The sequence below is a fragment of the Mycteria americana genome, chromosome 17 (genome assembly GCF_035582795.1).
Source record: "Mycteria americana isolate JAX WOST 10 ecotype Jacksonville Zoo and Gardens chromosome 17, USCA_MyAme_1.0, whole genome shotgun sequence".
In the NCBI taxonomy this organism is placed as follows: Eukaryota; Metazoa; Chordata; class Aves; order Ciconiiformes; family Ciconiidae; genus Mycteria; species Mycteria americana.
Genome location: NC_134381.1, coordinates 3,898,917 through 3,920,083, shown reverse-complemented (window position 1 = coordinate 3,920,083; position 21,167 = coordinate 3,898,917). Strand labels below are relative to the sequence as shown.

Here is a 21,167-nt window from a genome sequence, read left to right as displayed (position 1 = left end):
GAGCATCACTGCTGCGGGCAGTTCCGCACCCCAGGACCCCTGTGCTTGCTGGCTGGACCCACAAAGCCGGGGCACTGCGAGCAAAACCAGCTCCTAATAAAAGAGGAATCAACCTCTCATACTAACAAAGAGCTAATTCATTAATTTATTTATCTTTAATTCCCCCCCCCCCCCCCGCCCCGGTTGCTGGGTGCTGCCACAGGAGAGAGGAGAGATGTGAGCCCTGCGCCATGCCCACTGCCAGCCAGGGCTGTGCCATTAAATCCTCTCCTCCCTCTCCTCCTCCTCAGCATGTGATGAAAAAAATGTCCCGGGGTGGGCAGCGGCCCGGGGAAGGCTCAGCGCTGGCAGGGTTCTTCATTCCTGCAGCCTGGGCTTCTCTGGGAGACGGTTCTTCCCTCCCGAGCTCCATTTCTGCCCCTCGCTGCTCCTGTGAGGTCCGAGGTACTGTTTCAAATCCCATGAAAGCACTTTTGTTGTTGTCGAGCAATTTTTTTTTTTTTTTTCCCCCCCCCTAAATTAGAGGCTCTGTTTCTGCCGCCGGGTGTGATTAGTGTGGGAATTTTCACCTCCCTTTTTAAGGCTGTATTTTTGTAACACCAGCTCCTCTGTAAGGGCCAGGGATGTGCAACATCGTTCCTCACACAGGAGGCGTCCAGCCTGGCTTCCCCGGCGTCTGGGTGCCCTTGGCCGCTCCGAGATGGCCGCTTGCCCTGCACGGTGACACGAGGGGCTGGAGCAGCTCCCACCCCGCTGGCTTTTGCCCCTTAGTGCGGGCAGGCTGCGCCGTTCTGCCGTGTTTTGGGCAAAAAGCGGCTTCAAACTCAGATTTCTTCTTCAGGACTGTTCCCCCGCTGTGCTGTGAGCAGGGTGGGCTTTGAAGGAGTCGAGGTGTAGCATCGCTCTCTGGTGTTGGGTACTCCCATCCCGCGGTGCACCGTCACCCCCGAAGCCTTTCCAGGATAGGGTCCAGGCTTGGGCGGTTGCTTCCCATCCCCGATAAAGCGAGCTCAGATCAATGCTTAATTAGCCGTATATTAATGAAGCAAACACATTAAATTTGCCCTGTGAAGTGGCACGGTGGCTTCCTGCAACCAGCCCTGTCTGCTCGGCCCTGGGCAGGGCGCAGGGCTGGGGACGGGTCCCCGCAGCCGGAGCCCGCTGCCCCCCGGGCTCGGCCAGGGACCAGTGACCCTGGCGGGGCAGGTCCAGGTGGCTTCTCGGAGGGCGAATCCTGCCCCGCTCTCTGCCTGATTTGGAGGACGAGGTTTGGCCCTGGCAGCTCTGGCAGGGGACTGGAGCCTGTACCAGGCTGTCCCAGCCGGGAGGGGATGCTGCGCTGCAAGGAGCCGTGGATGGAGAAGCCCCGGCCCCTGAAAGCTCAGCCTCCCACCGAGCTCCCGCTCCCACCGAGCGCTGAGAAAGGGTCAGACTTCACTTTCTCAGTGGTTTTTTTCCCCCCTGTATGTTAAGCTGCCCCTTAGGAAAAGCTGCTTAGGCTTGGAGTTAAACGTAATCATCTTAGAAAAAATCTGTGCGCGTTGGAAAAGATCCGCTCACTACCCCGGGCTGTCCCTCCTGGGGAGGGAGAGACCACCCCGGCTGCATCTCCCCGGGACGCCGGCTTGCTGGGCGGTGCGGGGCCGTGCCGTGCCCCTCGCTGTCATCGCTGCGGGATGCTCTCGGGGAGCAGGGTGGCTCTGCCGGGGGGCCCTTTGCCACGGGGCACAGCCGCCGCCAGCCACCCTGGGCTCGGTCCCATCCTACCGCCCTCCTGCCAGAGGGGTGTCTGTCTGTCTGTCTGTCTGCTGCCCCCATCTCCTCCTCCTCCTCCCGGGACGTGGCCGTGGGCTCCCAGCACCTTGCCCCTCCTCCTGATGGGTGCTGTGGGAGGGTGGGGGTGATGTCGGAGCCCCCCTCGTGCCGGTGGCCCCACGAGCCGTGCTGCAGTGACTCATGGCAGGGACATCTCGGGGGCAGCTGGGCCGGCGGGAGCCCAGCGTGCCTCCGCAGGGCTGGCTCGGGGCCGGGGCCCCGACTCGTCGCCGAGGCCTCTCGGCCGCTTTCCTGCCTCCCCGCAGGGCCCCCCCTTCCTCCAGCCCCCCAGCTGCCCCGTCCCGCGGTGCTGGTGGGCTCGCTGGGCCCCGTGCAGCATCGGGGGTCACTGAGACCCCTGTCCTACCGAGTCCCTGCTCCTGGTGCCTGCCTGCCCTTGGCCCGGCTCTGGAGGGGATGAGGCTGTGGACAGAGCGGGAGCCCCCCAGCCGCTGGGGTGTGTGGGAGACTGCTGCCCCCCGCCAGTTAGAGACAGGGGCTTGGGATGGGATCCCCCCGTCCTGGTGACAGCCCGGGCTCCTTGCGTGGGTCCGAGGGCGTGGGGGATGCGAGGGACCCCCTGCAAAGATGGGCTGGGGTGCTGCAAGCAGCCGGGCTGCCCCTCGCTCCCCGTGCCGGGCTGCTCACTCCCCCCCACCCCATCCCCTCCCCAGGGATCTCCGAGGACTCCAAAGTGGAGGCTCCAGCCTTCACGGACGCCGTCCGCATGTACCGCCAGTCGAAGGAGCAGTACGGCACCTGGGACATGCTGTGCGGCAACGAAACCCAGGTGAGGACCTGTCCCCCCCAGGCTGGGGTGGGGGGTGCGGGCTGAGCAGGGTGCCCAAAGCCTCCTGCCTTCGCAGGTCCTGAGCAACCTGGTGATGGAGGAGCTGCTCCCCGAGCTGAGGACCACCATCGGCCCCCGGCTGAAGGGCAAGGCTCCGGAGCGCCAGCGGACCTGGATCCAGGTGCGGGGCTGGGGCTGCCGGGGGGGTCGTCGTCGCCTGCCCTCCCCCTGCCCGCACTGCCTCTGCTCTGGGGGCCGCCCTGCCGCCTCCCTTCCCCGCCAGCGCCCACCGGCTTTCCTGCCCGTGCCGCCTCCCGCGTCGGCCCCTCTCCCGGCCCCCGCCGAAGAAGCCGTCCTTGTGCTCCACTGCGGCTTTTTACAGCTCCTTGCTGTGCCCCGCGAGCAGCCCTGCCCAGCCCTGCCTGCGCGCGTCCCTGGGGCGAGGGAAGCAAACAGGAGGAAGCCCAGCCCTGGAGCGAAGCCCGTCCGGCTATATTTAGCGAGCCATTTTTAGAGCAGCACAGGCTAAATCCAGCCCGAACCCTTGCAAAAGACCGAGGGCTCTTCAAAACTGCCTGTTAAAACCTTAAAAGCCAATAGATAATTACCCCCAGGCTCATAACGTGCCACTGGTGCAGCCTAAAAATGCACAAATGCTGCTTTTTCAGTCGCTGCGGTCTTAGTTGCAAAGCTGGGAATCCCGAGGGAGGGAGCGGGGGATGGCTCTGCCTCCTGCCGGCCCCGAAATCACGGTGTTTGGCTGCAAAGTGAGCGTGAAGCCTCAGCGCGCGAGGAGCCTTGGCTCCTGAGACCCCGGGCAGGTTGAGCGGGGCAGGGCACAGGTTTCAAACAGGGTCAGGGGCTCTCCTGCCCGGACCGCCAGCATCCCTGGACCACCAGCATCCCTGGACCGCCAGCATCCCTGGACCACCAGCCCGGACCTGCCTAGGGCACGTTGGCTGACGGAGGCAGCGCTCAGCTCTGTGCCCCTTGGGCACCGCTTCGAAGCACCTTCTGCACCGTGGGGCTTCATCTCACCCGGCTGGGGGGGTCCCTGATGTGGAAAACCTACTGCCAGGCTGCGAGGAGGGGTCCGGTCAGGGCATGGGCGAAGGCTCGGCAGGTCCTGCAGGCATCTGGTGCTGGAGGCGATGGTTAGCGGGGGCGGCAGGAGGTGTGGGGGGAGCTGACCACCCCCTCTCTCTCTCGCCAGATCTCGGATGCCGTCTATAGGATGGTCTATGAGCAGACCAAGGCCCAGTACGATGCAGCGATGGCCAAGTGCGAACAGGAGCGGCCCCAGATGGAGAGCACCATCCGCACGGACATGGACCAGATCATCACTTCGAAGGAGCACTTGGCCAGCAAGATCCGAGGTACAGCCCTGCGGGGAGACGCGCGGACACGGATGTGTGTAGCTGTGTCCGTGACCGGCTCCTGCTGTGGCATCGCCACTGTTTCACCAAGCTGTGGCTGTTCCTGGGGTGCAGCGTGGCTCCTGGGGAGCCCTGGGGAGATGCCAGCAGCCGCAGTGGCCAGGGAGCACATCCTCATTGGCATTGTCCCAGGAGGTGGGGGACAAGGTGGGCAGTGACCCCCCATCAAGGCAGGGGGAGGAACGGGTTCAACACAGACCAAGGCCCCCTTGCAAGAACGCCTTGCATTGTCCTGCAAGTCTGGGAGACCTCTCCTGGAGGGGTCTGGGGAGAGGGGCAGGTCCCACTCCCTAGGGTGGGTTTACGGCCTGATTTGCAGAGCTGGAAGGGCAGAGGAGGACCCTCACCCTGCTCTCTGCCCAGCGTTCGTCCTCCCCAAAGCGGAGGTCTGCGTCCGTAATCACGTCCAGCCCTACATCTCCTCCATCCTGGAGGCCCTGATGACCCCCACAAGCCAGGGCTTTGCTGAGGTGCGGGAGGTGTTCTTCAAGGAGGTGACGGACATGAACATGAACATCGTCAACGAGGGTGGCCTGGAGAAGCTGGTGGAGGTGAGACCTGGCGATGCTCCTTGCTGGCCGGCGGGCTTGGGGGTGGTAGTGCCGGTCCTGCTGCCGTCCCTGGCGCGGATGGCACTGGAGGACCCTGGGCTGAAGGACCCTGGGCTGACCATGGGGATGAAGCCCATGTGGTGGTGCAGGCTGCTTGGTGTGGGGTGGCATATCCCAGCCCTGAGTGCGCAGAGAGGCTGTCCTGCCCTGCTGAGCTTGGCTTTATCCCCAGTACATGGAGAAGCTTTCCCACCTGGCCTTCCACCCCGTCAAGATGCAGTCGTGCTACGAGAAGATGGACCAGCTGAAATTGGAAGGCCTTCAGCAGCGATTCGATGTCTCCAGCACGTCCGTCTTCAAGCAGAGGGCCCAGATCCACATGAGACAGGTGGGACGGGGACCGGGGTCCTCCTATGTCCCCCCGGGCTGAGCGCAGACGGCTGGGGAGCGGAGGCAGAGCGGGGAAGCCAGGCTGGTCCTACCCAGGCAGGGATTTGGCCGGGATGTCTGTCCCGTCACCTCCATGTGGCTGGCACCCAGCTAAGGGTGTGTGATGGATCTGGCCATCCCCTTTGGTCTGCAGCCAAGCAGGGAGGGAGCCCATGGGTGGGAAGCAGCGTGGGGCACCCTTCCAACGTGGCCTCAGCACCCAGGCTTTGGCGTCACGGCACAGCTGCCCCTTTGCCACCGAGCCCGCTGGCACCAGCAAGGCCAGTAGCCCAATTACGGGGCCCGATCCAGCCAAATCTGGAGCAGGGTGTAGAAGGGGGGGGGTGCAAACCAGCTTCGGGCACCCTCCACCCCCAGCATCCTTGGTCCTCGGGGTGGAGTCTGTGGATGCCACGCTGGGATGCCAGGGACCTTGCCGGTGTGAAGGCTCATCTTGGTGTGGCAGTGCCCCAAAAGAGCCCCCTGCCACCCCCGTCGTTGGTCCCTTTGGGTGCCCGCCCCCGGTGCTGACCGTCTGCCTCTGCTCACAGCAAATGGACGATGCCGTGTACACGTTCGAGACGCTGCTCCATCAGGAGCTGGGGAAGCTGCAGGGCAAAGATGACTTGTGCAAGTCCATCCAGCGCATCCTCGAGAGGGTGCTCAAGGTGAGGGGTAGTGGGTCGGGGCCTTTGGTGGCCTTCAGTGGCCTTGTTCCAAGGGCCAGCAGCCCAGGAAAGGGGCCAGGAGCGACCTTAACAATTTTAACAGAAGCCTTTGGGGAAATACTTCTGTATATTGAGATTTTCGTGCATTTTCCTGGGATGTGAGTGGGAAATCTCCTGGAGGAGCCAGGTCCCCTCTGACCACGTCCATCACTGTAAAAGCCACCCAGGGTTCAGACTGGCCCAAAACCCCTTCTGCAGACAGCGATGGAGGAGCTGGCCCCTATCCAGGCTCAGGCACCCTGGGAACGGGCTGGAGAGAAGGACGCGAGGCGCAGAGGAACCTGCTCACGCCCGTGCAAATGGGTTGGGGGGGGCAAACCACAGGGGCTTGCGCCCACGGCCGGGGAGCTGCCGGCCCACAGCCCTCGTTGACCCGGGGCTGCCCTCTCGCTTGCCCCGCAGAAATACGACTACGACAGCAGCACCGTGCGGAAGAAGTTCTTCAGGGAGGCCCTGCTGCAGATCACCATCCCCTTCCTGCTGAAAAAGCTGGCGCCGACCTGCAAGGGGGTAAGGGGCTAAAGTTTGGGCTTGGGGGGAGGACCACCCCTCCGTGGAGGGGCTGGAGCTTCCCTCCCTCCCGTCCCCGCGGGCTGAGCGACCTCTCCCCCCGCGGCAGGAGTTAGCCAAGTTTCAGGAGCTGATCTTTGAGGACTTTGCCAGCTTCATCCTGGTGGAGAACACTTACGAGGAGGTCGTGCTGCAGTCGGTGATGAAAGACATCATGCAAGGTAGGGTCCCGCAGCACCAGGGAGCCTGGCCCCGCTCAGCTCTGAGCCCCGGGGGGCTCCAGCACCCTGGGGTGGGTGCTGGGTGCTGGGTGCAAGTGAGTGGAAGCCGAGCCTGGGCTCAGCAGCACCTGGAGGGCCCATGCTGGGTGCTGGGGACCATAGGAGGAAGGGGTGACCCCCAGCAGGGTGCTGGGGGCTGTACGAGGAGGGGTGACCCTGAGAAGGGTGCTGGGGGCTGTATGAAGAGAGGGTGACTCTGTGCAGGGTGCTGGGGGCTATATGAGGAGGGGTGACCCCGTGCAGGGTGCTGGGGGCTATATGAGGAGGGGTGACCCCATGCAGGGTGCTGCACGAGGAGAGGGTGACCCCAAGCAGGGTGCTGGGGGCTGTATGAGGAGGGGTGACCCTGAGAAGGGTGCTGGGGGCTGTATGAAGAGAGGGTGACTCTGTGCAGGGTGCTGGGGACCATAGGAGGGGGTGACCCCCTGCAGGGTGCTGGGGGCTATATGAGGAGGGGTGACCCCGTGCAGGGTGCTGCACGAGGAGAGGGTGACCCCGTGCAGGGTGTTGGGGCTGTACCAGGAGCAGCTTTCCCACCTGGCCTTCCTGCTGGCCGGGCTGAGCGGTGGGTGGGATGCTGAGCCCTCTGCCCAGCTCCAGACATCTCTCCCTGCACCCTACACCCAAGGGGGCGGCTGGGAGAGGTGCCCAAGCCGCGCGGGTGCTGCCCCGTGCCCGCAGCCCATCTGACGGCTCTCTCGGTGCCCCAGCTGTGAAGGAGGCGGCCGTGCAGCGGAAGCACAACCTGTACCGCGACAGCATGGTCATGCACAACAGCGATCCTAACCTGCACCTCCTGGGCGAGGGCGTCCCCATCGACTGGGGTGAGGAGTACAGCGGGCAGCCCGAGGCCGAGCCGGCCGCCGACAAGCGCCGCAGAGCCAAGCAAGTGGTGTCGGTGATCCAAGACGATGAGGGGGTCCTGCCCTACGAGGTGGGCGCCGAGGCGCTGCTGCAGCCCAGCTCCCCAGAGCCGCAGGAGCCGGAGGAGCCGGACCCTGGGGCACCGCCGAGCTCCCCGGATGGCGTGGAGGGGATCCGTGAGGCGCTGGCAAAGGAGAGCCTCGGGGACGGTGTCGCGGCGGAGGAGCGGCTGACGAATGGTACCGACGCCACGCAGGAGAGCGGTGCCACTGAGGAGGTGGCGGTGGTGGCAGGGTCTGTCCCAGGGGATGCCCCCCCTCAAGGTCCATCCAGTGAGGGGGACGGGGTGCACCGTGCCACACCGGCATCGCCTGCGCCTGGAGCTGAAGTCCCACCTGGGGCTGGGGTGCAACACGCCGTACCGGCATCGCCCGTGCCGGCATCACCCGTGCCCAGAGCCGATGTCCCATCAGGGGCCAGCGTGCAACACGCCACGCCGGCATCACCCCAACCCAGAGCCGACGTCCCATCGGAGGCCAGGGTGCCCCACGCCACACCAGCATCACCCGCACCCGGAGCCGAGACGCCATCACCGTCTGCCGGGACGGCTTGCCGCCAGCCCAGTGACAAGGAGACGGGTGAGGAGGTGGCCGCCCCGGGCGGCGAGCGCAGCCCCCCGCAGCCTGCGGGCACGGTGGAGAGCGGCGAGGCGGTGCAGACTGAGTTCTAGCCCCGGGCCGTCCCCTGCCATGGACTGGCCCCGGTGACTCCGGGGGTTGGGGTAGGGGGAATAGGACCCGCCGCGCTGCCGGGGATGGAGAGCAGTGCCGCGGGAGAGGGAGGGGATGGGAAACACCGAGACCTTATTGCCTAGCCGGGGGGGTCCCCGCTGCTGCGCGGGGCTGGCCACAGCCAAGTGGCCCTAACTGGGTCGGACTGGGGGAGGCCCTGGCCCGGCCCGGGGCACCCCCTGCACTCTGCTCTGTCCTTCTTCTGCCTTATTGTCTTCTTTTCTACTGAAGAGATGCTTCACCCGCACCCCCCAGCACGGCTGCCTGGGGTGCTGGGGGGCTGGCACGAGCCCCGCTGTGGATGGGTGTGCGGGGTGCTTCCGGCTGCCCCAGCCCGGGGGGTTTCCCGGCAGCCTGCCCGCCGCCATCCCACCCAGCCGGCTCCGGGAGCGCCAGCGGGAGCAGGGGACACAGGGGATGATGGAAAAACACGACGGCAGCCACGGGCACGGCGGGGATACAGCAGCACCGGGTGGCTCAAACCGCTGCCGATGGGGCGAGAGCTGGGACAGGCACGGGCTCCCGGCGCCCGGCGCCCAGCCCCAGCCCCCCTCCCCCTGGGGTCTTCTAGCAGCTATTTAAGTCCAAAGTAAAAACTTAGAGGGGAAGGTGACACTCGCACGGTGTCTCCAGCTTTGCCTGGCGGGACTGGGCTGCCTCTGGGCTCAGGCCCGCCGTGCAGCGGAGGGATCCCAGCTCTTGCCCTCCGGAACTCCCCAGCACCCCGCACGGATGATTTCTCCGGCTCTTGGGCTTTGCAGGTTTTGGCACCTGCGGTGACGGTCGAGCAAAGAGCTGGTGCCTTAGCAGCGGTTTGCTGGCACCCCCAGCAGCCCTGCCCGCCGCGGGGAGGGGGACAGGGCTGGCGCAGCCCCCACGCAGAGATGCTGAAAGCTGCTGGGGGTTGGCAGGACTCATGAGCGCGAGACGTGTGTGTGCGTGTGTGTGTGTGTGTGTGCGCGCGTGCGTGCACGGCGCAGGGACCAGCACCCCGACACTCACCTGTATTTTAGGTGCCGCTGTTTCTGCCTCTGAAGGGGGGTGCCCAGCCTAACCCACTCGGGGAGGCCCCCCAAAGTGCCTTGCTTTGGGAACTTAAAACCTGTCTCTTCCAGGATATTTTATTAAGAAAGTTATACAAATGTTTAAAAATATGCTTATAATAATTAATAAAACGGAAAAGCTTTATTTAAAGCCAGAGGAGAGTGTCCTTATTCCTGAACCGCCCCCCTGGGGCTGTGCTGGAGGGGCAGGGCTGGGGATCCCCACTCCCACTGTCACGGGGGGGTGCCACACCCTGAGACCACCCAGCAGCAACACGAGCCGGGAGCCGAACGACTGAGATGATTTTATTAAAAGGGGCGTCCTGAGGAAGCAGCAAGAGGCACCCGCAGCAGCAGCTTCCCCTCGGCACGGCCACACCGATGGCTCGGCGGCTGCTCCGACCCCATCCCTGAAGCGCTGTGCAGGAGGGGGGGCAAGGGGGGGGGCAGCAGGACCCCCGTTATCCCCAGAAGGCACTGTGTGAAGAGGGGCTTGGTGCAGGGCAGCTCTGGGCAGGAGGGCCTGTCCCCAGCATGTCCCCTTCCCCAGCACATCATCAGACCATTCCCGTTCCAGCCAGGATGAACCCCCGAAAAAGGGGGGGGGGGGGGAAGGAAATGCCCAGCACCCCCCCGCCGTCATCACCCGGCCACAGCTCCCTGAGAGCCAGGGGACAGCCGCCAGCCGAGGACGGTGGCGGTGGCAGCGTGGCAGAGTGCTGGCCATGGGGCTCCCCCTCCCCAGCGTCTCCCCACCTGAGTCGGGCCAGCACCGAGGGTCCCCGCAGCAAGTCCCTGGGGTGCTGCACCCCGCACAGCAAGGACAGACCCAGCAGAAGTGACAGCAGCTATTCCAGACAAAGTAGCAGGAGGTGCGGAGCACATCACCCACCATCCCGGGGGGTGCCTAGCCCCGACCGAGCAGGGGGTACACCACGAAATAGCCCAGCGTGGAGCCCGCGATGGCCCCAAGGAAGATCCAGGCGTTGTAGGACATGACGGCCAGCATCACCATGTAGCCCAGCACCACCTGCACCACGTGGAACAGCGTCTGGCCGATGTGGTACTGAAACCACCTGCGGAAGAAGATGTGGAACCCCATCAGCAAGGGGCTGGGGCAGCCGGCATCTCCCCCCTGCCAGCACCCGGGAGCAGCCAGAGACGGGTCTGGGGAGCGGGGAGAGGAATGCGGGCTGCAAACAGCAGCGCAGGGGGAAATCCCGCTCCGAAGGAACAGGGAGGATATTATTAAGAGGTTGGCAGTAAGAGCAGCCTCAGGCATGGTCTGGGATTAAATACAAGAGGAAAAACCCAGGGCTTGGCTCCAATGGCTTATGCTGGGAAGGAAACGCCCGGGCCAGCCTCGCTGAGGTGCCTGAGCCGCTGCTTGCACCCACCACGAGGACCCTCCTGCACCCGCGGTGGCTCCTGGGGGAATGTGAGCATTTCAGACAGCAGAAAAACGCCCTGGACATCTCCCAAAGTACCTGGAGAGGCCGGGATGCCCCCGGGGCCACCTCCCGAGGCTGTACACATACCCCTTCCTGGGAGCCTTTTACTCCACCGCTGCCTCTTTACAGCCTTTCTCCCCTCCCGCGCTGGCCCGGGGGCCACGCACCCGTCCCCGAGCCCCCCCACGGCCCCACCGGCCGGGTCCCACGGGGGCCCTGCGGTACCTGCCCTGCGTGGGGCCGCTGCCCCCCTCCTCCGGCTCCGCCAGCGACTCCGAGCTGAGGCTGCGGGGCAGAGCCAGCAGCGCCCGCCGCAGCAGCACGGCCTTGCCCATCTTGACGGCTTCATAAAGCATCGACAGCAGCAGGATCAGCAGCACCGAGAGCACCATCCCTGCACGAGAACCACCCTGCCGCTGCCCATCGCCGCACATCGGCGGGACAGGGGGTGTGGGGGCGAGCGAGGGGGCGGCGGGTCCCGGCACGGAGCGCTTGGGCGTATCCATGGGGTACGGTGGAGGGAACTGAGGGCTCCCGGGATCGGGGTTGGGCTGGAGCGACAGGCAGCAGGTTTGTGAAGCACTGGGAAATGGTGTGTTTGGCCCAGTCCCAACTCTAAATTCCTAGGGAGTATTTTTTGGAGGGGGTTGCTCTGAAAAAAAAATAACATCTTTGCATCGACTCCACAAAAATGGAGGGGTTAAAATATGATGCTGGACAAAAATTTAAAAAAAAAAAAAAAAAAGTATAAAAGCAAATGGGAAGCTGAGCCACCAGTGAGTGACCCAGGGGGTTGGCAGGCCTGGGGGGGGGGGGGGGGGGGGGGGGATGCTTCCCGCACCTCCCTGCCTGCTGCTCTCGGCCTGGGAGGATCGACCCCTGCCCGGGCACTACCAGGGCACGGCACTGCTCATCGGGGTAGGAGAGGGTCAGCCAAAACCGGGCAGTGCCTCTGAGCTCTGGGGCGAGCGGTGTGTGGAGCCCATCGTGCTCTGCCCCGACCCCCGTGCAGCAAGTGCCCCGGCGTTAATGCTGGCCGGGGGCCCCGCTCTCCCCGCTCCCAGCCCATCGCTAACACTGCTCCTGCCAGGAATGCAAAGCCACTGTTGGTTTCTCTGCCCTGCATCCTTTTCCCCGGGACAGACAGCACAGCTGGTGGTGGACAGACGGACAGATGGACGGACAGACGGATGGGCCAGGCTGGGGCTGGCAGCCTACCTGTGGGGGTGTGGACGCTCCAGAAGTCAAAGAGCAGCACTGCCGTGTCCGAGAAGTAGAAGGACATCTGGAAGAGAGGCCAAGGAAAGGGCAGCGCTAGGAGCCGGCTGGGGGGATGGGGCAGACGGGGGCTGGGGCACCCGCATCTTCAGCGGGCCCACGCACCCACTGCCCCGAAGGGCTGAGCCCTGATGCCGATGCTCAGCTGGGGTTTTACCAAATGGTGCAATTTTTTTTTTCCCCTGATTCCTGAAACACAAAGAGGAACTTGCACCGAAAAATCACAGTCATGCCGACTGGGCTTAACTCTTCCCTTGACTTCTAACAGGACAATTTTCACCTCTAGCAGCAGCTCCTGTGCCTGTCTGGGCTGGTGAGAAAAAGCCAGAGTTTACCCCTGCGATAAGGAGAGACGAGCCCGGGACTTCATTAGCCGGGACTTGCGAAGGGGAGGGCCGTGGGAGGCAGACAGAGGCTGGTGGACACCGTCCGCAGCCCCAGGTGAAGCCGGCTGGTGGGCAGAGCCCAGCCACCCTCCGCTTTCCTCCGCCTCCCAGGGGTTCCTCTCGATCGCCGGGACGAGCCAAAGCACCCAGAGCCGCAAGCGCAACGCCCGACGACGGGCGTCAGGGCGGCTGGTCCAGGGCTGCCGCCCTGGCAGAGGAGCGGCGGTCCGAGCGCTGTCCGTCTGTCTGACCTGGGGCTGCCGGGACCTACAGAAGCATCAAACCCCCTTCTTTATCGCGCTGAAACAGGAGGAGCAAGTATTGCTCTTGTGTCATGAACCCACCTACAGAGCTGATACCACAGCTGCCAAGTCTTGCTCCTTTTACCACAAAAAAACGGAATTTTGGGGGTTTTTTTCTCCTCCTTTGGTCAATCTCTCTAGGCAGGGTTCGCAGGGCTCGTGCCCTCTCCTCTGCCGCACCGACCTGGCTTTGGCCGTTACTGACACCAGCAGATGCGGCCGACGGGCCGGGCCTCGGCCAGAAATATCACCCAGTACCCGGGCGTCCTCACCGCAGCCAGGCTCTGATTACAGCCTTCAGCCGCTCCTTACCCAAAGCACATTAGCACGTGTAATTGGCTCACGCTTTTAAGCTTCCTTTGGCAACAGATTAATGATAATTAGCCTTTAAATGAAGCTATTTCTCCTTTGCAAGCTTCACCCACAAGTCCGCAGCGCTGTGTAAGGAGGAGGTAACTATTTTAGGGACAGGGGAACGGGCAGGAGATCCCCTCGCTGCGCCAGGTCTCCCAGCCTGGGGTGAAGCCACGTGGCTTTGGGTACCCAGCGTGGCCGTGAGGCCAAAATGATGCTCCCTGGGCCAGTGGCCCCTCGCTCCTCTCCTATAGTGAGGCTATAGCGTGATTCCTCCGAGACGGCATCTTCCTGGGTGAGACACGATGTGCGAAAGTCAAGAGGGCAAGTCCTAAAAATCTCCGCACTCTGCAAGAGGGGAATTACAGTGCCATGGTGATGCGACAGGCCCAGGGATATCGGTCGGAGGGACGCAGTCCTGTCCTTGCCCACCTGCCCACGCGGCGGTGGTTCGCCAGGCGCCCTGGTAAGGCTGCGTCCAGCTCCTCCTCCGCACCTTGCAGGTATCTGCGCACGCAAATAAAGCTGCCGAAAAAGATCCTGCGCTGCCTCCGCTCACGTGCACAACGTGTGCTTTTAGTGGCTTAATCCGCTGCAGTTTTAGGGTTACCCCTTGCCGTTAAGTGAAAAACCAGCGGTGGCTGCGTGGAGCAGTGTCAGACTGCCCGGCACATCCCGACCTGCTGCTCCGGTCCGACTGGGACACCCGGCCCCGCACGTCGGGACGAGCCTGTCTTCCTGCAGCACACCTACCCCTGGTTTGCAAAACAGCAGGACAAGGAGGACACCGTCCCAGCCAGCCCAAGCTGCAACCCTGTGCTGGGGACGCAGTGGCCCGGGGAGGTGTCCCCAAACCGCGATGCTCCTTGGAGCCAGCGTGAGCCACCCTCTGGAGCTCGCAGGGTGCTGCTGCGGGGGGCTGGCGCCAGCAAACTGGGGGGACCCGGTAGCCTTAAACACCGCGTCTGAGCTCAGAGCACGAAGCAAACCTGCTTCAGGGGAGGGTCTGAGGTCCGTGCAGCGACTTGAGCTCCCGCTGCAAGTGCCTGCTGTGAGCCCGCACCCGCGACAGCCCCTCCATGGGCGACGGGAGAGCGGGCGACGGGAGAGCCTTCGGGGTCGGGACGCGGTGGCACAGGGGTGCGAGGAGCAGACAGACAGACAGACAGACAGCCCACCCTGTGCACTGCTCGCCGGAGCCACCGCTGCTGGCGGGCTCTGCCGCAGCCCCGGCTGAGGCAGGGGGTGAAGGACGGGGCGAAACGGGAACCGGGGCGACAGAGGGGGGAACCGGGGCGACAGAGGGGGGAACCGGGGCGAAGCTCTGGCAGGGGAACGCGGTGCCGGAGGGTGAGTGGCGATGCCGCAGCCTTTAAACGGCGCCTGTCCGCAGGGAGGTGCGGGGTTTCAGGGGTGATTTAGGGAGCCGCCGGGCTGTCCCCAGCCCCTCGCCGGAGAGGCTGCGGGGCCGTGCCCGGGGCGCACACCCGGCCCCCCCCTGCCCGGGACCCCCCCGGCTCGGCTCGGCTCGGCCCGGCTGGGCTGGGCTCACCTGCATGGCGGCGGCGCGGAGCCCGGCCCGGCCCGGCCCGGCCCGGTGCAGCTCAGCTCGGCTCGGCTCTGCTCGGCGCAGCTCGGCTCAGCCCGGCCCGGCCCGGCCCGTCGCGGCCGCCTGACGCGCGGCGCGGGGCTCCCCGGGAGTTGTAGTGCGGCGGGGCCGGGCGGGACACGCGTGGGCGCGGCGGGCGGGAGCGCGGCCTGGGGCGGGGCGGTCCCGTCGTGTCCCCCCGCGGCCCCGCCGTCTGCCCGGGCCAGCGGCTGCGGGGAGGGGGCTCCGCATCCCGGGGGAGAGAGGGGGCCCGATCCCCCGGGGCTTCGCCTTCCCCTCGCTCCTCGCCTAACGCGCTCCACGCCTGACCCCGCGCCCAACTCGCTCCACGCCTCCCCCGCTCCCGCCGGCTCACGCTCCCATCGCTGGCGCAAGGCCCCTCAAAGCCTCCGCCAGCGTTTCTGCTGGTTCTCCCCGCGGCAGCAGGAAAGCGGGGTACCGCCGAGTGTTTGCAACCCCGGCTGCCCTGCAGCTGCAAAATACGGAAGGCATTTTTTTCCCCAGCCTTTCCCCGAGAGAGGCAGGCCTGACCCAAGGGCAACTTCGCTCCCCAGCTGCGGCTTTATCGAGAGCAGGCGCTCGCTCCTTGCTGGCGCAGCCTGGCCGTCTCCATCGCACCGGGGAGCGGAGGAGGGAGCGCTGGAGCTGCCCCTGCCTCTGTTTCCCCAAGTGCAAGCGGGTGCTGATGCCCAGAGGCCCCCAGTGCCTGCCCGCGGGTTTATGTGTAACTCCCAGCTTGGAAAGAAATGCGGGGGTGCAGGCAAAACACCGCTTTTGGTAGTGACTGTATTTTTCTTTATGGCCAGAGCAGTGGAATCGGAGTTATTCAGGGTGCGTTTGCTGCTTGCATTAAGAAAAAATATTGGATAAACCCATCGATATGCTACTTCTCTTTAAAATCTTTCCTCAAAAGTTTCCATTAAAAATGGACACGCTATTTTTTTGACAGCTGAAGCTCCCTCTGGGTTGTGGCCAGCATGGCTGGAGGTGTGGACTGTGCGTGCTGCTTTCCTCCTCTGCAAAAACACAGCGGAAAATGCTGCTAAAATGAGCAATTTGTGGGGAAAAAAAAAAAAAATTCTGCTCTGAAAAAATGCTGTGTTTGCTGTCACGTAACAGTCCGCTCCGCATCTCTCCCCAGGTTCTAACACATGCCTTGAGCTGGAATTTAATTTTCCTATTGCAATCTGCTGCATAGGGTCTGCACCAGCACCCGCGGGATACGCCAGGCCCTGGGTGCTGCCTGACCCCCTGCCTGCGCCGCAGGCAGCCGTGCAGCGGGCGGGAACCGCCGGCTCCCCGGCCAGAGCGGCTCGAGCGGCTCTTCTTCCTCTTTCACCTCCCCGCGGGAAAGGCAAGTCTCTGCGTGGCAGGGAACGGGGTTTCGGCTGCACCCGTGACAGCGTGCCCACGTGTCCCCACGGCTGGCTGGAGGCGAGGGGACAGCGCCGGGGGGTGCTCGCAGCAGCGGGGGAAGGAAAGTCCCGCGGGCAGGGCCAGGACTGGCATCACGTCCTCGCAGAGCAGAGCTGGGGGTGGTTTTACACAGGGGTGCCCCACATGACAATCAGAGTATCACGGCAAACAGAAATTAAATGCCAGAGCAGAAAAACCCTTTTCAAGGCACTCGGCCCCTGCGTGGACGTGGGTGGTGGCTGGGTGCTGCCCCGTGTCCCCCTTGGCCAGTAGGGCTGGTGACGCACAGAGCACAGCAGGGACGGCTCCTGCACCCCACGAAAAGATGTGACACCAGAGACCGAGCGCTGCAGCTTGCGCCCACCGCGCTGGGGCATTGCTTAAACCGCTCCCTAGGGACTGTGTCCCCGGAAGGGCCGCGTCTGCTGCTCTCCTTGGCCCCGGTGCAGGGTCTGGCCCAGCTGCCGCACCACGCCACCGGCATGGGCATCGATGCCCAACCTCGCGCTGGCACCCGGACACGACGCGGGCAGCCTGGGCACGCGTGCCGCAGGGCAAGGCGGGCAAGCTCCGTGTGAGAGCCCGAGCAGCGAAGGGTGCTGAGAAAGCCAGTGGTGCGGCACAAGGCCAGACGAGATTTGGGGGTTTTGGGGTTGTGCACCAGAGAAAGGGGGGTGCTGGTAATACAGCTATGGCTCAGGTGCCACACATAAAGCCCTCGGTCCTCGGGACTCACCCGTACCCGCTTGGGGCCCAGCAACCCAGCGATGGCCGGACCGTTAGAGGCAAGGGAAACTGCTGGGAACAACAAAAATAAAGCGATAAGTAACAGTGCTTCAGCATGGGAGCCAAGCGGCTTAAATTCCTGCCGCTGCCCGAGCAGGGCGATGCTGCCCTGTAGCACAGTCTTGCTGTAGCACCCAGCTCTACACGGCTAAAGCCCCTCTGACCCCCGCATGAGTTGCAGACCCGAAACGGAGCCAGAAGTTGGGGGGTTTTGTTTTCTTCACCCCTTTTCAGCCCCCGATGCCCGGCTGGGCTGGAGGGCAGCAGCCTGCAGGCGCTTTGCCCTGCGGAGGGCAGGCGGCACGGCAGGGACCTGCCCGCCTGGGCCCTCCAGCTGCTTCTCAGCCCGGTCCTGGGGGGACGAGGCTCCAAGCATTTGTGCACTTGACCGAGGCAAAGGCACCCTTCTCCCAAGCTGGCAGTATTTTTGCCTTTTGGTTTTTTTTCTTTAGCAGGCAGTTCCCAGTGGTTATAATTACACAAGCCTCCCCCAAGCAGTCATTAAATTAGCACCTTCTCATATATATATATATATAATATATATAATTTATAGAGAAATGACTTTTATAAACAACATTCTTCTACTCCAGAAGGAAGTGTAGTCCGTGGCATAACGCAGCTACAAACACGTATCTCAAAAAGACAACCAGCAGCTCTGGGGAGCGGGTGGGAGCCCCGTGCCACCCCTCGCCTCTGCATGCGTCCCCAGCGGGACAGTTCTTGGGTGGGGAGGGAAGCGGCCGGCTCGGTTTGGGTGTCACCGGTTTCAGCTGAAGCAAACTGGTCCGACTGTGAAACCAAACTGGTGCGAGGCGTCGCCGTTGTGAAAGACGGCCAGGTCCCGCAGGGGCAGCAGGGAGAGCTCCTCCGTGGTGAACTGGAAGATGGTGTCAGTGATGGAGGACTCGTTGTCCGGCTGAAACGAGCACCGGGAGCAGCTGAGCAGCACCGAAACCCTTGGCCTTTCGGCCTGAAGGACCCTCTCGAAGCACCCGCTGTCCCCTTCGCTGCTCCAGTTGCTCCTCGATTCACCCAACGGCCCCACGGGAGCCAGGTCTCCAGCCCTGCATGGCTTCTCCAGGGAGGTGGCCTCCCCCATGTCCCCCAGAGCCCACCCCATCCCCTGCCTCGTCCCAGCCTGCTCCCCAAGAGCGGGCCAGCTCCTTGGGAAAGGATGCTCTCCATCCCCATCCCCATCCCACTGTGTGAAGCCTCATCCCCCGGGTCTATCCCAAACCCTGGGGGTGCAAACACGTGCCGAGGGGCTCTGCAAGTGTCGGAGGGCTCTTCCAGGCAGAGAAAAGGGCCCGGCCACAGCCAAGCTTACCACGCAGCCTTGCAGGCTGGCTGCGTAGCTCTGCTCCCGGGAGTCGGCTAGGAAGCGGATTTCCTTCTCCGGCTGGGGCTGGCCCTGCTCGGGGGCCGGTCTGCAGGAGTAGGAGACCTTCTGGGTGGCCAGGCGACTGTGCAGGCGGAGGAAGCGGAGCTGCACCGGGCTGGCCCCCGCATACTCCAGCTGCATGGGCGATGAGAGAGAAACCCGGGTAGTTGGGGCTGCTTGGAGGGGTCTGTGCTCCCCCCAGGCGAAAACTGCGCAGGATTCAGCTCTCTGCTAAAGCATTGGTTTGGATTTTCTTGCAGAGGGAGGTGTCGTGCCCCACCACGCACAGCCAGCGAGACCCTGTGCCCAGGCATCGCCCCACCACAGTGGGACAGGCACTAGGAGACCCCCAACCCCATGAGATGGGCTTCGTGTCCCCTCGGCTGTCCCGGCCGGGCACTCACCAGGAAGCCCCCGGGCAGGGCGCTGAACCACTCGAAGGTGTCCTCAGAGGCGTAGGTGCTCAGCCAAGCCTTGATGGGGACCTGCAGGGAGGGGGGGACCGTGCCACGCCGTCCCAGCGGGGGACGGTGGCACCACCAGGACAAGGATCCAGCTATACCAGCCCATGTGTGTGACCTGTCCCTGCAGCCTGGTCACACGCTGTGACCAGGATCCTCACCTCAAACTGCTCCAACAGCTCCCTGCAATGGCAGCGGTCACCACGGCAAGGGACCGGCCACACTGTCCCTCTCCAGCCACACCAACCCCCCATCCTCGCCCACCCTGAGCAGTAATGGCGGTGCCCCACAAAAGCCACCCCATACCTGGTTGTGGGTAGGGGCTATGCAGGTCTCTCCCCCTGCCGTGAAGTTGCAGAAGGCCACCAGTGCGTCCTGGGGGCTGCCCTGGTTGGGGTCGATGTAGTATTGCCCTGGAGGGAGGCAGAGGGGAGCTCCTGGCACCCGGTTTTTGGCACGGGGAGGATGCCACGCGGTGCCATCCCAGCTCAGCTCGTGGCACAACCCTGGCTGCAACTTCCATCCTCCTGGGATGCAGCCTGGCTGCCATCCTGCTGCTCTGGGGATGCCCATGAAACCCAGCTGAGCTCATCCCCCAAATCCTCATCCCTTCTTAATTGCAAAGAGCCGCCTGTCACCCCGGGTTGGCCCGGGATCAGGCCACATCTCCCCGTGCCGTCCCGGCGTGGGGAGGGCTGGCCAGATCTGGGTCCAGTGTGGGGGAAGCCCACGTGCACCCCAGTACCGTCGGGCAGGCTGGGGTAAGCCAGCAGCAGCTCCTTGCAGGTGGCCGCCGGGTTGGTTTTGGTGCCGTTGGGATGCTCAACGAGGGCTTGCAGGTCCTGGCTCAGGGTGTCCAGCAGAGCCCAGACTGCGGTGTAATTCAGGTGGTTGGAGGGATAAATTAGGTGCTGAAAGAAAAAATGGGGGATATAACCAAGCTGGCATTAGCCCCCCCTCTTATTCTGGCCAGGAGCATCACCAGGTAGGTGCTCAGGGAGGGGACGGGACACGCAGGGGACAAGAACAAGTGTGGTGGGAGAGGGATTAACCATATCTGCTTGCTCTTCGTGCCAGGACCTTGGTCCTTGTGCACAGGGGACCCCAGGAGCAGCGGGATATGGGACAGCAGCCCCTTGCCCCCAGGGTGGCCCCCACCGCAGCGGGGACGGAAACACCTCGCCCCAACGCAGAATCGCCTCTCCAATGCACTCACCCGCAGCTCCTCCCTGGACAGCATCAGCGGGGGTCCGCTGGGACCAGGGGGGCCGGCGAGACCCTGGGTGACAATGACAACGCTGGTGATGCTGGCTACTGCCCACGAGCCCCCCACCGCGCTCGCAGCTCCTCCAAGGGCACCGGCAGGCAGCCATCCCCATGGCATGGCATGGCGGGACCTCGCTGCCAAATTTGGGGGAGCAAGGGACTCAAATTTTGGCATGTTAGCGGCTCCACTTACCGTCAGGCCCGGCGAGCCCCTGGGTCCCGGCAGCCCTGGGAAGCCTTTCAGCCCCTGCCGAAGGAGGGAAGAAAAGCAAGGTAGCAAGATGCTGCCGCACCAAGCAGCGCCCCGGGGTGCCCCATGGGGCTACCCCGCACCTTGGGGAGAGGGCAGGAGGGGAGGGTGCCCCGCAGCAGGGCTGAGCCCAGCTCCAGGCACTCCTCCCTGCTTACTTTGGGTCCGGACAAGCCCTGGAAGAGAAGGACAAGACCCGGCTCAGAGGGAGACGGGTGGGATCGAAGCCCCATCCCAGCGTAACTCCCGTGGGACCAGGAGCGAACCCCAAACCTGCCAGGAGGGTGAAGGACTCACCCGCATCCCGGGGAAGCCGGGGTGTCCCCGCGGGCCGGGGGGGCCAGTGTCACCCTGCAAAGACACCAGAGAAGGTCAGGGCGCTGCACGGGGCATCCCCCAGCCCTACGTCCTTCTACAACCCAGCCCCTTCCCCAGGTGGATTTTGCATGGAAAGATGAGGAAGTCACCCCAAATACTCATCTCGGTTCCTCCTGCTCCCTTCCACCCTGCTCTTACCCGCTGTCCCTTGGGTCCTGGCCTCCCGGGGATGCCATGGGGTCCCGGCTTGCCCTAGGAGACGCGGCAGGGTGTCATACAGGGTGACAAGGGACCAAGGGGAGGAAGGAAAAGAACAAAACCCTTCACGCACCTTGAAGCCATCGTCCCCTTGCTGGCCCAGGTCGCCCACACTGCCCTTCTCGCCCTAGGAGAGAATCAGGGAGAGCTTTGGTGGCAAAGAGGAGGGTAGAAACTCCCCCGGGACACCCGCCCGGGCGGGGGCTCTGCCCCGGAGGGTGGGCATCGGGAACCCCGCTCTCCGAACCACTGGTTACCCCGTCAGTGGTATTTCATCAGGTGGGCAATGGAGGTTTTGCTTGCTGCCTGACCCTGGCAGGAGATACCTGCCTGGGGACGTTTCCCCAGGCCAGACATCTCCTGGCCTCCAGCCAGCGGCTGGAAATGGAAACTGGAAATTCCCAGTTACGGCT

At 64.1% G+C, this 21,167-nt stretch overlaps 3 protein-coding genes across 3 annotated transcripts in view; 1 reads left to right on the top strand and 2 right to left on the bottom strand.

Moving 5' to 3' along the window:
- Positions 1-8,379, top strand: part of NIBAN2 (niban apoptosis regulator 2) — a 31,110-nt gene extending 22,731 nt beyond the window's left edge. The window contains exons 6-14 of the mRNA XM_075519948.1: positions 2,490-2,605; positions 2,682-2,786; positions 3,819-3,981; positions 4,405-4,592; positions 4,825-4,980; positions 5,573-5,689; positions 6,152-6,259; positions 6,369-6,480; positions 7,251-8,379. Coding sequence (XP_075376063.1) covers positions 2,490-2,605; positions 2,682-2,786; positions 3,819-3,981; positions 4,405-4,592; positions 4,825-4,980; positions 5,573-5,689; positions 6,152-6,259; positions 6,369-6,480; positions 7,251-8,134 — 1,949 coding nt within the window. The 3' untranslated portion in view covers positions 8,135-8,379. The remainder of the gene's footprint in view (positions 1-2,489; positions 2,606-2,681; positions 2,787-3,818; positions 3,982-4,404; positions 4,593-4,824; positions 4,981-5,572; positions 5,690-6,151; positions 6,260-6,368; positions 6,481-7,250) is intronic.
- A 962-nt stretch (positions 8,380-9,341) lies between these two features.
- On the bottom strand, positions 9,342-14,651 carry SLC31A2 (solute carrier family 31 member 2). Its single transcript, XM_075519949.1, has 4 exons — positions 14,562-14,651; positions 11,908-11,974; positions 10,915-11,083; positions 9,342-10,314 (listed from the first exon to the last, which is right to left on the bottom strand). The coding sequence occupies exons 1-4, from the start codon at positions 14,565-14,567 to the stop codon at positions 10,146-10,148; spliced, it is 411 nt and encodes a 136-aa protein (XP_075376064.1). The 5' UTR covers positions 14,568-14,651; the 3' UTR covers positions 9,342-10,145.
- Positions 14,652-17,407: 2,756 nt separating this feature from the next.
- The window catches only part of LOC142418126 (uncharacterized), a 100,605-nt gene continuing 96,845 nt past the window's right edge, over positions 17,408-21,167 (bottom strand). Inside the window, exons 58-68 of the mRNA XM_075519561.1 lie at positions 20,828-20,881; positions 20,695-20,748; positions 20,476-20,529; positions 20,337-20,354; positions 20,122-20,175; positions 19,879-19,941; positions 19,408-19,573; positions 18,969-19,075; positions 18,606-18,686; positions 18,148-18,336; positions 17,408-17,736 (exon numbers count right to left, since the gene is read on the bottom strand). Of these exons, the coding sequence (XP_075375676.1) occupies positions 17,587-17,736; positions 18,148-18,336; positions 18,606-18,686; positions 18,969-19,075; positions 19,408-19,573; positions 19,879-19,941; positions 20,122-20,175; positions 20,337-20,354; positions 20,476-20,529; positions 20,695-20,748; positions 20,828-20,881 (990 nt within the window). The 3' untranslated portion in view covers positions 17,408-17,586. The remainder of the gene's footprint in view (positions 17,737-18,147; positions 18,337-18,605; positions 18,687-18,968; positions 19,076-19,407; positions 19,574-19,878; positions 19,942-20,121; positions 20,176-20,336; positions 20,355-20,475; positions 20,530-20,694; positions 20,749-20,827; positions 20,882-21,167) is intronic.